Source organism: Neopelma chrysocephalum, unplaced genomic scaffold (genome assembly GCF_003984885.1).
Source record: "Neopelma chrysocephalum unplaced genomic scaffold, ASM398488v2 Primary Assembly neopelma1_62, whole genome shotgun sequence".
Taxonomy (NCBI): Eukaryota; Metazoa; Chordata; class Aves; order Passeriformes; family Pipridae; genus Neopelma; species Neopelma chrysocephalum.
The window spans coordinates 2,035,624-2,048,792 of NW_020897719.1; the positions used below are offsets into that span (position 1 = coordinate 2,035,624).

General features: G+C 37.5%; 1 protein-coding gene across 3 annotated transcripts in view; it reads left to right on the forward strand.

Annotated features, from left to right (window-relative positions):
- The window catches only part of LRIG3 (leucine rich repeats and immunoglobulin like domains 3), a 44,442-nt gene that overhangs the window by 3,684 nt on the left and 27,589 nt on the right, over window positions 1–13,169 (forward strand). For 2 of the 3 annotated variants that reach the window (XM_027682257.1, XM_027682258.1), the window contains exons 2-3: window positions 3,870–3,941; window positions 4,209–4,283. In XM_027682257.1, the coding sequence (XP_027538058.1) occupies window positions 3,870–3,941; window positions 4,209–4,283 (147 nt within the window). Of the gene's footprint in view, window positions 1–3,869; window positions 3,942–4,208; window positions 4,284–5,762; window positions 5,864–13,169 lie in introns of those variants that run through there. The other variant, XM_027682259.1, reaches the window with a different exon arrangement.

Below are 13,169 nucleotides of genomic sequence, written 5' to 3' on the forward strand. Positions count from 1 at the left end.
TTTATATCTTTAATGACTTCTGAAATTCTAGTAGCAAAAGTAATCACAGAGGAAATTTTCTCCCCACTTGTAATGTGATTTTAACAGACAAGGAAAATTCAGAAATGGAAAAAACGCATAGTAATAGTGTTCTAACATTGTCAGTTCCATTTCTATGAAGGAAAAATACTGCTTAATTTTCCAACTTTTTCTTCATACTTGTTTTAAGATATGTTGAGAAATGCATTGAACTGAAATGTACTTGTAGCTTTGCAACAGAGATGATAGATTTTTATATTTAAAAAATGTCTCCAGTCCAGTGCTTATAAGTTTGAGAAACTTCTGCAGGCTTAAGCTTCACTTAGAATGTTAGTAAAAGGCAAATATTTTAACTCTTGGTTCACTTCCAGCCACTCTGATTTAACTTGAAATGTGACTTGCAAAGCTTTTTCTTTTCCTAAAGTTTCTCATGCCAGTAGTACTAAAATAATGTTTAATAAAATATTGATAATTCATATTCTATCCAACTATGGGTGGACAAGCCTGTATACAGCTTTATGAAACAGGCAGTTCAATATTGTCTGGAGAGCTGGTGTTTTTTTGCTGTCCTTTTGCTTCAGGTTTTTTTTTTTTGCAGCTTGTATTTGACAACCTGCTATAAGTAAACCAGGCATGAAGAATTTGTATGTATGTATTTTTTTAAAGTAGATGCTACTTGGAAAATGTGAATGTATCTTTAGTGTTAAAAAAACAAACACAAAAAAAGTAGTTTGAAACTTAGTGTAAGTTACACTCCTTGATAGACTCCAGATGGAAGTGAGCTTTAGCTATGAGTGAAAGTGTCTGGTTCCAGTGTGGTGATCATGCACAGCAGTGGTTGTAATTGCAGGATTTTTATAGTTTAAGGACTCTGCCAGATTTTTTTTTTTTTTAACATGTTATAACTCCAGCAGAACAAATCTACTCACGTCTGTTACTGTCTGGTAGGTCCTTTAGGCAAACATGCTTTAAATAAACCTTTTGCAGGGTTTTTAGATGAAATGAAGAAATGCAGGTTTTTAGCAGTAATGTTGAAAGGTCTTTGTTGAAATAATTACTGATTCTTAAGTCTTGTCTGAAGCATGAAGAACAGTAACATATTGGACACTAACAGCCATAACTTAACTGAATTTTGGCTGTTTATTTGCATAGTTCTTATAATCCCTACAGATTAAAGCCAAATATTGAATTAGGTTTAAGGGTAAAATTTGTCTCTACTCTGCTTTAAAGACCTAAGTTAGATTCCTGTATAGATCTTTGTAACAGCATACTTTTTCAATATTTACACTTAAAAATGCAGTGTGAGAATTTCAAATCTGTACAGTTAAGGCCTTCAGATGTTAAACAAAGGGATTTTTCTCCAGTCTATGGCTAGGAGAATGTTTACACTAGATTGTTAAGCAGTGAAAGATGCAGTCTCTAGCTTAAGTGTGGTTAACCTAATTTACAGGAGAACTCAAAATCATAATGGTGACGTTAACATTTGTGGGTTTTAGGAAATGTTGACACTGTATTGGTTATCCATCCTTAAGAGGAAAATCTGTAGGGATTTAGACACCTGGAAGAAGGCACAGATTTATATTAGGTGCTTGAGTCCAGAGCTGAGTCTTTGAAAACATCCCCCTCTGTGGCCACCTGAAGGTGGTGGAGGATGTTCTCTTTCTCTAGGTGGCTCTCCTCCAGCCTTCAACCTCATTTTTTTGTGCTGTTTGCACCTGTGGGTCCGTCCTACGCACGCTCCTGTGCAGCCCTGGTTTGGGAAATGCAGCATGTTTTTTGTCTCTGCCCATGGCCCTGGGGCAGATGCTGGTGCCCCAGCTCAGCAGCCCACTGGGCCTGGTCCAGAGCACACCTCGTAACTGAGTATTGGTGGTACACTCGTAATACCTATATGTGCCTGGGATTATTTTTTATATTTGAGTTTTATTACTACTGTTTTTTTAACCACCAACTGCAGGGGAGGACAAAAGTGACAAATCTGTCCTGGCAATGTTGAACAAATCAGCTGGGGGAGACTAAAACACAGTTTTACTATCCACATGTGCTGTTGAAGAAACGTACGTGCCTGACTGGGTTGCAGCATTACACCTGTGTTTGAGGATATGCAATGGTGGGTGCAGAGAAATGAGTTTCCTGGTTCTGCAGTTGTGTAGGACTTAGTCACAGAGCGGAACACCTAGCACAGACATTGAACTTGGCTTAATTTAAGCTAGTTTTGGTCTGTGTGCATCAAGGATATGCTGTTCATCAGGTTTCTTCACTTCCAGAACTGTAGAGGGAGAGTAGACACATCCATGGCAGTCAGGCCTGTGTTTGGCATGCTCAGTACAGATGACTGTACTGAGTCATCTTGCCTGGAAAAAATAAGGAATGCTGTAGTTTACTCATAGATTTAACTTGAAATACGCTTCATGCCTGTGTGGCTTGGTGAGAACCCCAGGCATGTTGGATGACTGTTGAGTGCTTAATTAGCACAGAGAAAAGTGCCATGAAATGTGAGAAACTTCTTTTTCAAAAGGCTGCTTTTTAAAGCATCTTTTACCTGTTCACTGCTGAGATGTGCTGATTCATTTCTTTATATACCTGCATTACAATACTCACTGGAGTGAGTTTAAGAATTCCTTAAAAATAATGTAGTTTTTGTTTACTGGCTTGGATAAATGCAGTGTTTTAACATGCAAGAAATGCTTGCAGAGGGCTGGAGTGATGGAGGTGAGGTAGTGACAGTCTGTAGTAAGGGGACAGGGAAGTGCATGTTTTGGTGGATGAGTGAGAAGGGGAAGGCCTTCAACAGAGCTGGTCTTGGTTAGAAGATCAGTTGTGAGACTGTACTGCTTGTGCAGCTGTTTATAGATGTGCAAGTTTGTTCTGTAGTTGGCTCTGCGTTTTACTGTGTGGTCCCTCATATTTCTTTGTTATTTCCAGTACTTCTGAGTAAAAATTTCTTAAGTCTCTATTGTGTGGTGTCAAATGTTTGAGAGGACATATGGCAAATATGCATGATAATGTAAGGAAAAGCATTTCTTGGCAGTGGTAAACAAAATACGTTGCATTTTTTAGTACCTGGCTTGTTTTGCAGCACACTGCAAAGGTGCTAACAAGATTTTTTATAAATTGCATCAGTAGATATTTGGAATCTTCAGTACAAAGTGGCACAAGCTAAGTGCTTGAGCTGCTGCTTCAAGTGTAGTTAAGTGTGGTAATAATACTATTATATAGACATCTTAAAACTCATAACAGAATGACTCTTCCTATGTCTGTTTTCTTCTGATACTACTGAAGATCTCCATTAAATTTGGTTATGTAGAAATGGTGTCCTGAATGTGTGAAAGCATGAAAATACAATTTAGATTTATGGACAGTCCTCATTATGTATTTGTGATCTGGCTGTTGCTGTAAAGAAGGGAGTGAGAAGAGTAAATGGTACAAATGTTATGATTAGCCAAAGGAATAAGACTGCAATGACTATTGGTCTATGAATTTTCCTTGTTCAAACAACTAAGAGGTTGTTTTAGCCAGATCTCTTGTTGTGAAGGGATGCAGTAGGGGGGTTGTCAGTGTATATGACTCAGAATCTTAAGATGTTTTTCATGGGTCTTACATTCCAATGAACAGTTCTAAATTGTTCAGAGATAGAGAAATTTCTTTGACACTGCTGGCAATGATCAAGGTATTTGCACTTACTTATGCTGTGTATACTCAAATGAGTTTCTATTCTGATTTTGCTAATATAAAAATATCTTGTTACGTACTTGTAGACAAGTGATAACATTATTTGGATTGAAATAGTATTGCTTTACCCGATATTGTATGGCAAAACTGACAGGCTGTTTGTTTTTGTAACCTCATAGGGACTTAAGTCACAACAAGTTATCTTCAATCAAGACCAGTCTCTTGGATCACCTTCATAGTCTTCAGGAAGTGTAAGTTAATTTGTCTTAATTAAAAACCAAACCAAAACAAAAAACCCCAACCAAAAATACCTAACCTCTATTTGTGTATGCTAATTGTATAGCAATTTCTCTAGGGATAGTTGGTTAAACAACAAAGATGTTTGCTCTTCTGATATTTTACATTAAGTGAAACTGGAATTATTTTTAATTTTGAGGTGACACAGTTCAGCAATTTAGCAAGTTCAATGTACATACTTTTGATTAACATCAAAGCTAACCCTTTTGTAATATTAATAGGAAGCTGAACTACAATGAACTGGAGATCATTCCAGATCTGGGACCAGTCTCTGCAAATATAACTCTTCTGTCTCTGTAAGTAGATCTTACTCTTGTCCCTGGTTAGTGGAACTAACTCTGCAGGGTTCATAGAAATTCATACATTACAGAGATTAAAGTGAAATAATTGGAAATAGAGCAGCTTGTGGTTAGGAAGTTGATTATGTCATCTAATTTAGCAGGTTGTTTAAAATATGTATAATTGAGCTTAATCCTGGTAGTTTTTGTGCTTCTCTCAGATACAGACTGCATTAGAATTAATTTATGTTGTGGTAGTGCCCAGAAGCCTCAGTCCTGTTGCACTAGACACTGTACAAACATCAGTAATCATTATACAAACTTGTACAATGCAGTCTTTAAAACAAGAGTTATACTCTATCATTATGATAGAGTATAGAAGATGTTTAGAAGATGTTTTGCCAATGTCTCAAAAATGTCTTTCTGAGCTCATTTTAATGTGTGGCATGTTTTTTTATGGCTGCAGTTAATGCATATAATTGTGGCACACAATTGTGTCCATGTTCATTGTTTATTTGAAAGAAGTGAGTAGGTCAGTTGACATAGTAACGTCTGTAATATGAGTATGAAGTTGCAAAAGGCATATAAGGCCTGTAACCAAAAAAGTTGATTTTAAAGGAAATCTTAATCCTGAAGTTTTCACTTGAAATTAGTTGGGTTTTTTTTTTCTGTGATCTAGTTTCAATATGAACTTGTAGAAAAATAGTTACTATCATACTGTTAATTGGAAAAAAAAGAAAAGAAGTGTTTTTCATGCATGTGACTTGTGTTTTATCAATGAGAATCTGAAGTGTCTAAAGCTATCAATATGTAGCCCTCTGGCCAAATCCTGTCCTTGAATACAAATTGCAAGTTACCTTGCTTGAAGAAGCCTGAAGGGTTAAAACAATACAGTAAATTTTGGAAGGCTGTTCAGTTAATTAAATTGATCACTATTCAATTGCTTACATCTGGTGATTTATAGGGGTTTGTTTTTACTCTAGGCTCAGGTCAGCTAAGTCAGCTGGTGCAGCCGCTGTGTCTGGACTGCTCTGTTTGAATAAGAGCTAAGTGACATTTGATACTGATGTGGTTTCTTACAGATCAAAATCAGAAAAGAATGAAAGAAAAAGCAGATGGTTTCTGACAAATAAGTGTTGCATTTAAGCACATCTTTTATTTTGCAGTACCAGTGACATTATTTTTACACTGACATAGTATTCTGTAGTTTAAGCATCTAATTGATCTAAAGAATGTATACTTTTTTTACCGCCTTGCTAAGGTTCTTTTTACCACAAGGCTAGAAATATTAACATAATAAAGTGGTTGATTTCCTTCTGTTTTACTTCTGATGAATACAAAGTTGAGAATTTATCTTACCATCTCCTTTAGTTCTTCTCATGGAAACCTAACAAGTTTAGATGAACCTAAAATCATCCTTTGCGGTTGTGCAAAAATTTTTGTATTCCTTTGAGAGAATTATCAGACACTGTTGAATTGGTTATTTCATATCCTTAGGTCCCTGGCTTGGTTAATTTACTCAGGTGGTCAAACATGGAAAAATCTTCATTAGATCTGCTCTGTACTGTATATGCTGACATGTAAGAGGGGGAAAAAAGGTATTTCTAGAAGTGTTATCATACTAGCAATGCGGTTAAAGTTGGTCTGGTTGGATGTTAGCTTGTTCTTGCTCTAATTCTTTGTGTGGAAAAGGAGATTACTGAATATAACTGTGCTACAGCTGAGATTTAATGACTATTTTATGACTACAGCAGAGATTCCTTGAGATTAATGTGGTAGAAATTAAGTATTTAAATATTGTATGTTAACTTACGAATGTCACTGTACAATAGTTAATTGTTTGTTCCGTATGAAAACAGATGAACATAAAACATAAAATTAGAGTGGTATTGTTCAAAAATAAAGCATCTTGTTTGTTTTGCAAAAGTTTTCTTTAGAACATGGAATAGAATCACAGAATCTTTTAAGTTGAAAAAGACCTTTAAAATCATCGAGTCTAACTACTAACCCAGCGCTGCCAAGTCCACCACTAAACCATGTCTGAAAATGCCACATCTGCGCATCTTTTAAATGCCTCCCGGGATGATGACTTAACCCCTTTCCTAGGTAGCCTGTTAGAATGCTTGACAACAATTTCAATGATGAAATTTTTCCTAATTTCAATCTAAACCTTCCCTGGCACAACTTGAGGCCATTTCCTCCTGTCCTATCACTTGTTACTTCAGAGACCAGCCCCCACCTTGCTACAACCTCCTTTCAGGTAGTTGTAGAGAGTAATAAGATCTCCCTTGAACCTCCTTTTCTCACTGGTTAGATGTTATATATTAAATCTCATTTTACAGAAAATAATATAAATAAAGAGAAATAAACATACAGCAGTTGTCTTGCATAAAAATACATGTAATATATTGGTAACATAGAAGGACAAATATTCAATATAATGATACTTTTTTTTGGTAAAAGTGAAAAAATATGTTCATTTACTTTTTTCTATGGTGAATGTTATTTGAAGGGGATTGAATCAAACTGAGTTAATATATCTAAGTCATGCAACGAGAACACATAGGGAACAATTAGAATATAATTTTTAGAACCACTCTTCAAAGAAACATCTAATGACTTTCTCAGGATTTTAAACTTCTATGTGAAAGGAGCTTGTGGCGACTTTCCAGAGCAAACCACTGTTTCCTTGTTGCATCTTTGTTCTGACTTTCAAATAATAGCAGAAAAGAGGGTGCTAGTCTTCTGAAACTTGATTTGATTAAATTTCTTATGAGATATGTATATGTTGGTTCATTACTGTCAGTTGAAAAGCCAGTTGTTTTTTATCAAGGAGTCTTCAAGGAATGCTGTGAAAGCAGTGCCCTCTTTTCTTGCCAGTATCTTTATTGTTGAAGAAGCTCTCTCACAAGAGTTTTTTCTTACTTCTTTATAATTGTCACTCAGCTGGGGAGCCTTAAAATTTTACCTGTTCTGCAAGAATTTTCTTGCCCTGCAGAGAAAATTACACTGTTGATATGTCTGCATAATAGTATGGGTATCTCCACACAGCTGTGTATATCTAAATTCTTGGAGCAGTATAAACAAGCATAGGTGGATTATCACGTTAGTGTAGTTTCCATTTCTGGAGCTGCCTCATTTCTACCTATCTAATTCATCTATATCTGTCATGGTTTGAGATTGGCCCCCCCCTCGAGAAGAGGGGGACTCAGAGGTGATTGGGTGCCAGGGCAGTGTTCCCTGAAGAGCCAATCACCACTCATGTTGTTCGCTTCTGCTAAAAATTCATATATACACAGCCCACCAGAAACTGTTGGCAAGAGTTCTACTGTTGGTGTCTGCTGCGTGTAGGTGTGGAAGGCCGGGGGGTGGCTGGGCTCCCTCTCTCCCCTCCGGGGGGGAGAGGGGAGCCCTGCGGCCCCCCCCCAGCTCTGCCTAGGCCAGAGCAGAGTTAGAGGCAGCATTTTGAGTGTGTGCAGTGAGGGAAGAGACTCACAAGCACCTGAACCTGACCTGAGGTAAGAGGAGAGAGCCAGGCTTTTGCAGCTAAGCTCTTTCCCCCCTCCTTTTCTACAGCTAAGCTGTGGAGGGGGGCTTTTCTGTCCCTCCACTGTAAGTGGAGGAGAGGCTCAGCATTGAAGCTGAGCCAGGTGGATGGGCCGTGGAGGTAGGCCCAGCACTCGGGAGAAAGAGTCCCAAGCAAAATTGGAGACGGACCCCCTCCCCCAGAGAGAGAGAAAGGGGCCCGGAGGATGTCTCTGCCACGCAGGACAACCGAAAACCTGAGGAGAAATCCACATGCCAGGACGTGGACACTTGATAAGCAGAACCACACTGCAGCAGCCTACGAACCAAGGTATGAGAGAGAGAGAGAGAGATCACACAGCAGCAGGAGAGCAAGGACTCAGAGCTATCTTCCTGGACTTCATGAGGAGGAGAGACTGCAACAAACAACTGGAACTTGGTGAGGGGGGAGCGTTCAGGCCCAGAACACTCCCACAGAGGGACTGGTTACTTTCCAGCCTTGAAAAGGCTCTTTCCTGGACTGAACTTAAAGGAGGGGCTTGAAAGGACTGGTTGATAGAAATGTAATATATATATATAGTTGTTTTTAGCTCGTATAGTATTTATTTGTGTAAATAAATGTATATACTTCCCCTTCCCCTATAGAAGCCTGAAAGTTTCTCTTCAGTAGTGTTGGGATAATTGTGGGAGGGGGTGGAGAAGCCTGAAAATTGGATTTTTAAATTTCTAACGTGGCTCAAACTGCCACAATATCTAATGGAGATATTTACATACTAATGAATTATTCAGGGTAAACCCAGAGCAGCAGATGTTCCAGGTCTCATGGTCCCCGTTGTCTGTGACATGAAACAACAATGCCAGTATTTTGCTTTTACGGATGCCAGTTGAGAGTTGACAATCATGGGAGAGAAAAGAATCAGGCAGGCATACATCCCCCCACCACCCTGGGAAGACCTTATGTCAGTGTGAGCGACTATACAAGCATATTCAGGCACACTGTTATTACATGGCTGGAGATGCATCTATGATTTTATTAATGTGATGAGTATGTATCTTGTCACATGGAATAGGAGAGCTTGTAAACCTCCTGGGAATCTGGAAACTCCTGTGAGCTATATGGCTGGTACTTTGGGCTGAATCTGGTCAGGAGACCTTATGTTGTGAAGCTGTGTTGGCCTGCCTGATGTGAACAGATACAATATGTTCCAGAGAGAGCAAAGAGTAGGATTCATATTCCCTAACCTAGTTTCTTGAAAGTTTGACATTGTAAGTATGAATTACTAACTGTCGATCCTCTTAGAGTAGTGTAGGTGTATTTATCTATCCCTAGAAGAAAAATGTTAGATGTTTTCTAATTTGTGTTCCTGAAGTGCATATAAAACCAGTTAAATTAATGTAGAATTACTTTAAATGATTGTAGTAGAAAATTGTTCATTTGTGGGAAAAAGCAATTTACTTTTTACCATTTCAAGATAGGTAGATTGCTTTTGTGTCAGGTATTAAAATGGGCACTAATGCCCTCATTGCAGGAGAACAAGCAAAGGTTCTGAATTTGGTTTCCATTCTAATGACATTCCTCATCCAAGATACATCAGTCCTCTCCTATTTGTCCTGAAAATTGGCCCGAATTGGTGATGTTGATACATGAGAAAAAAACCAGTATTGCATTTTAGGTCTATCACAGTTATAGTTTTGTACCTAGGTTGAATCCAGAAATTGATAGAAACCAAGTAATATAAATAAAATAGCCTTGTATAGAAGTCCTGCTTGGTGTTTAACTAACAACTACCATTTGCATGGGAGATTTTAGTTTAAAGTTCTTCTGAAAGTGTTACCTACTTTTAGTGTTATTAGTGCTTTATAAGGAAGAAAGATATTGATTTGCAAATTCTGTGATGCTGTTTAAAGTTTGTTCAAGGATATATGGTTTAAATAAGAAACCCATGCTACTTGCAGAATTTTTAAAAATATGTAATTGTAGGCTCTATCCCACATCATCAATGCACTGTATCCGTGAGTAATGTGGAAAATGGAAGGCAGAAGTGACTTTGAAGAGACAGAACAGCTTTGAGTATTAAAGTATCCTGACTCTCTAACTGGATTTTATTGTTCTAATAAAAATGCATGTGTAGAACTAATTTTAAAAAGACACGTTTCTTATTAGCCATGTCCAGGTTATGTTAATGTAGTAATCATCTTGCTGTCTATAGAGACTAGATAAGCTGTACATAGCCAAGTCTATAGTTCACATAGTGAAATTCCAGCATTAGACTAGTTTTCAGCAATTGAGTGTTTTAAACTTGTGATTTTAGATTTTATTGGATAGAAAATATTTAAAGGCAGTAGTATATATGGTGCAGGTGATTTAAATGAAAATAGCCTTGTGGCTTATGTTGTAAAGACTGATTGTGTTAGTCTAGAACACAAACAAATATTTGGTCTTAGTAAAGCCAGACTAGAAAATGCAAAATTCATGGTGCGGAAGTTAAAGGGAGCATGGATGATTCACAATTCAGGAATGTTTTTCAAGTTTTACATTAATGTGTGGTTTGTATTAGGTTTCTACTTCACTTTTTTTCAGAATGTGAAATCTTGTGTTCATAAGAGAATTAGAGAATATGCAACATGGTAGAGGTTCTGCTGAGGAAACCCTCTAACCCCATCTGTACAGGAAGCCTTTAAAGCAGTGGCCATTCACTTTTGAGTTTTGATATAGCGAAAAGTGCTGCCAAAATTGAGGCAGTTTCTTGAAATATGTCCATGTGTTTGTTAGGTGATGGACTGAATCCACAAGCCCCTTTGCTGAAGGTTTTCTACAGCCTTTGGTTTGCAATGTCTTTCTGTCGATATGTGCTGACTTTAAATTCATCATCTGAAGACATGTCTTGTGTCCTGGATGTTTAAAAAGGTAAATGAACAAAAAGTATTAACTGAAAAGATAGGTCAGGAGATAAAAATAGGACAAAAGGACTGTAAAGTAGCCAGTCCTGGGTGACTGCAGGGGTCACAAGTTTTCATACTAAGCAAAATTGTTTCAACTTTACATGTACCTGATCAGCCACTGAGCAACCATTACAAAATTAGTCTCATTACTTATCTAACTTTATGTAGACACATAGTTACTGGAGAAAAGTTGATTCTATTTAGAAGGGAATTTTTTTTTTTTAGTATTGTATGTTCATTTCTGTTCAAAATGTGGAAAAGTATATTTATGTATGTTATAATGAGCATTGTAGATCAGGCTTCAGATAGTCATTTTGAAAAGTACAATTCGACTAATTGAAGCAAACATGCAAAATCTATTATGCATTTGTCCCAGCTGGCAATTTGGAAATAAGAGTAATAGTTTGCACTGTGAAGGGCCCTCTGTAAAGACAGAAGTTATTTTCACAGTCTGTGTGTGCAATGTTGTTTGGAATAGGGGTAGGTATGAGAAGTCTGCCTCTTTGTCATCTCACAGTAGTCTGGGAGTGGAAGCTGTGTGCAAAATCCAGGAGAACACTGTCTCAGTTTGCATTTAGAAAGCTACAGTCACAAGAAAGATGTTTAGATGAAACTCCTGAAAATGAAAGCTTACATTCAGTAGAAGTGGATGCCTTTCCCTTATGTGCTTGCCAGAGAAAGTGGTATTGTGTGTTTATAAAGCTAGCATACTAAACTGAAGTCTGGCTCCCAATATTAAGAAAACGTTGGTCAAATATTTTACATCCTTGTCATCTCTTCAGCTACCACTTTATTATGGGAAATATTAAGATTTGGATGGTGCCTGGAAGAGTTTGTTTTCAAGAAGGATTGAAAGAAAGGATAGAGGAATGCCAGACTGGGCTTCTTGGAGAATGTCCCGAAAATGAGAGTGGTGGTAAACCATGAAGTTGTGAGCAAAAAGCTAGAGTGAAGAAACTTACTGGAATTAGTTCTTGCAGTCTTTGACATTTGGTGTGGAGACTTAAGAGGAAGTAAAAGAAAGAATTTGAAAAGGAACCTGTCTTAGTCAGACTAACAGACATGGAAAGTCAATTTTTATGGGAGCAATTAGGCCCAGTGATGGGAAAGGGAAGAAGTATGTAGAAACCTAGTTTGTTGTAGTAAAAATATAAAGTAGTGAGAGTCTAGATGAATGCTTTTGCAATGAAAATGGAAAGGAATGCAAATTTTATGACCTATTTCCAGTGGAAAAAATCTGTCATGATTTTCTTATCACAGTGTTAAAGAAAATGATGAATTAAAAAGAATAATAATGGACCAGAAAAATAGAGAACACTGCTCTGGTGTGACAAAATGGAAGAATGGTAGGAATTCTACCAAGAAGGAGGTACAAGTTGTAGGACATACAGTATGGAAAATATGGGAAGTGAGAATGAAGCTAAGAGGTCAGGCATAAGTATTTGGATTGTATTTTAGAGAACTGGTATGTGGTCATTGCAGTAGAGCAGTGAAATGACTTGTGCCTTGAGTGAAAGAGAAGTGGATAGGAGAACATTCCTTACTTGTATTAACTGTTGAGGTTAGGGGGTAGATCTAGAAGAGGGTGCAGTCTAAAGTGCCTAGACTTTGGTCTGCATCCTCCAAAAGGGAAGTTGGCTCTGTAGCCATAAAGTGTAGGTGTTTTTACTTAGTGACTCTATACTTCAGATTAGAAAGATGATTTATAATACTGGCGGACACTAGGCTGGGTTTAATCTAGGTCATACTTAAAATTGTCCAAGGCTTTAGCATTAGCTAACAGTCACAGAGTACACCAAATCTGCAGTAGGCTATTATTCCTGTTTTCAGTTCACGCCAAAATAGTTATGCCTGCATTGCTTTTGTTTACAGTTGTTAAAATAAAGGAATGAACTTACACATTCACTTGCCCATCACACGCTAAGGTCATCGTGATTATTTTGGAAAAGCCAGAAAACTGAATGGGAAACAGACTTCAGGGTATTAAAAGAGTTTAGAAGGAAAGTTTTATTTGGTTCATATTGGTACGATGGAATGAGAAGAGAATTACTATGGAAGTATCATGTGTTTGAAAGTTTGGGTTTGCCTTTGTCTTATTTTTGATGATGGAAATATCTCCAATCACAGAGTTGTTTCAGTCTGCATCTTTCCCTTTTCCCAGTTTGTTTGATTTGGGAATCAATAAACCTTTGGTTTCAAGTTTTGGACAGGGTATCAGTAGCCTACAGAGTTCTGAGTTTTCATTTTCTGCTTTATACCTGCATACCATAAAACCCACAAAATATAAAAGCAGAGACTTGCTGACATCTGCCTCAAAAGAACAACTAGAGGTGATCATGAAATGAAGGAGACCTTCAAAAGGAAGAGCAGCTGCTTGCCTCGAGGAATGCAAGAAACTTGTGTGTGAAAGACGCATCAGACTTGTAGACCTACCAG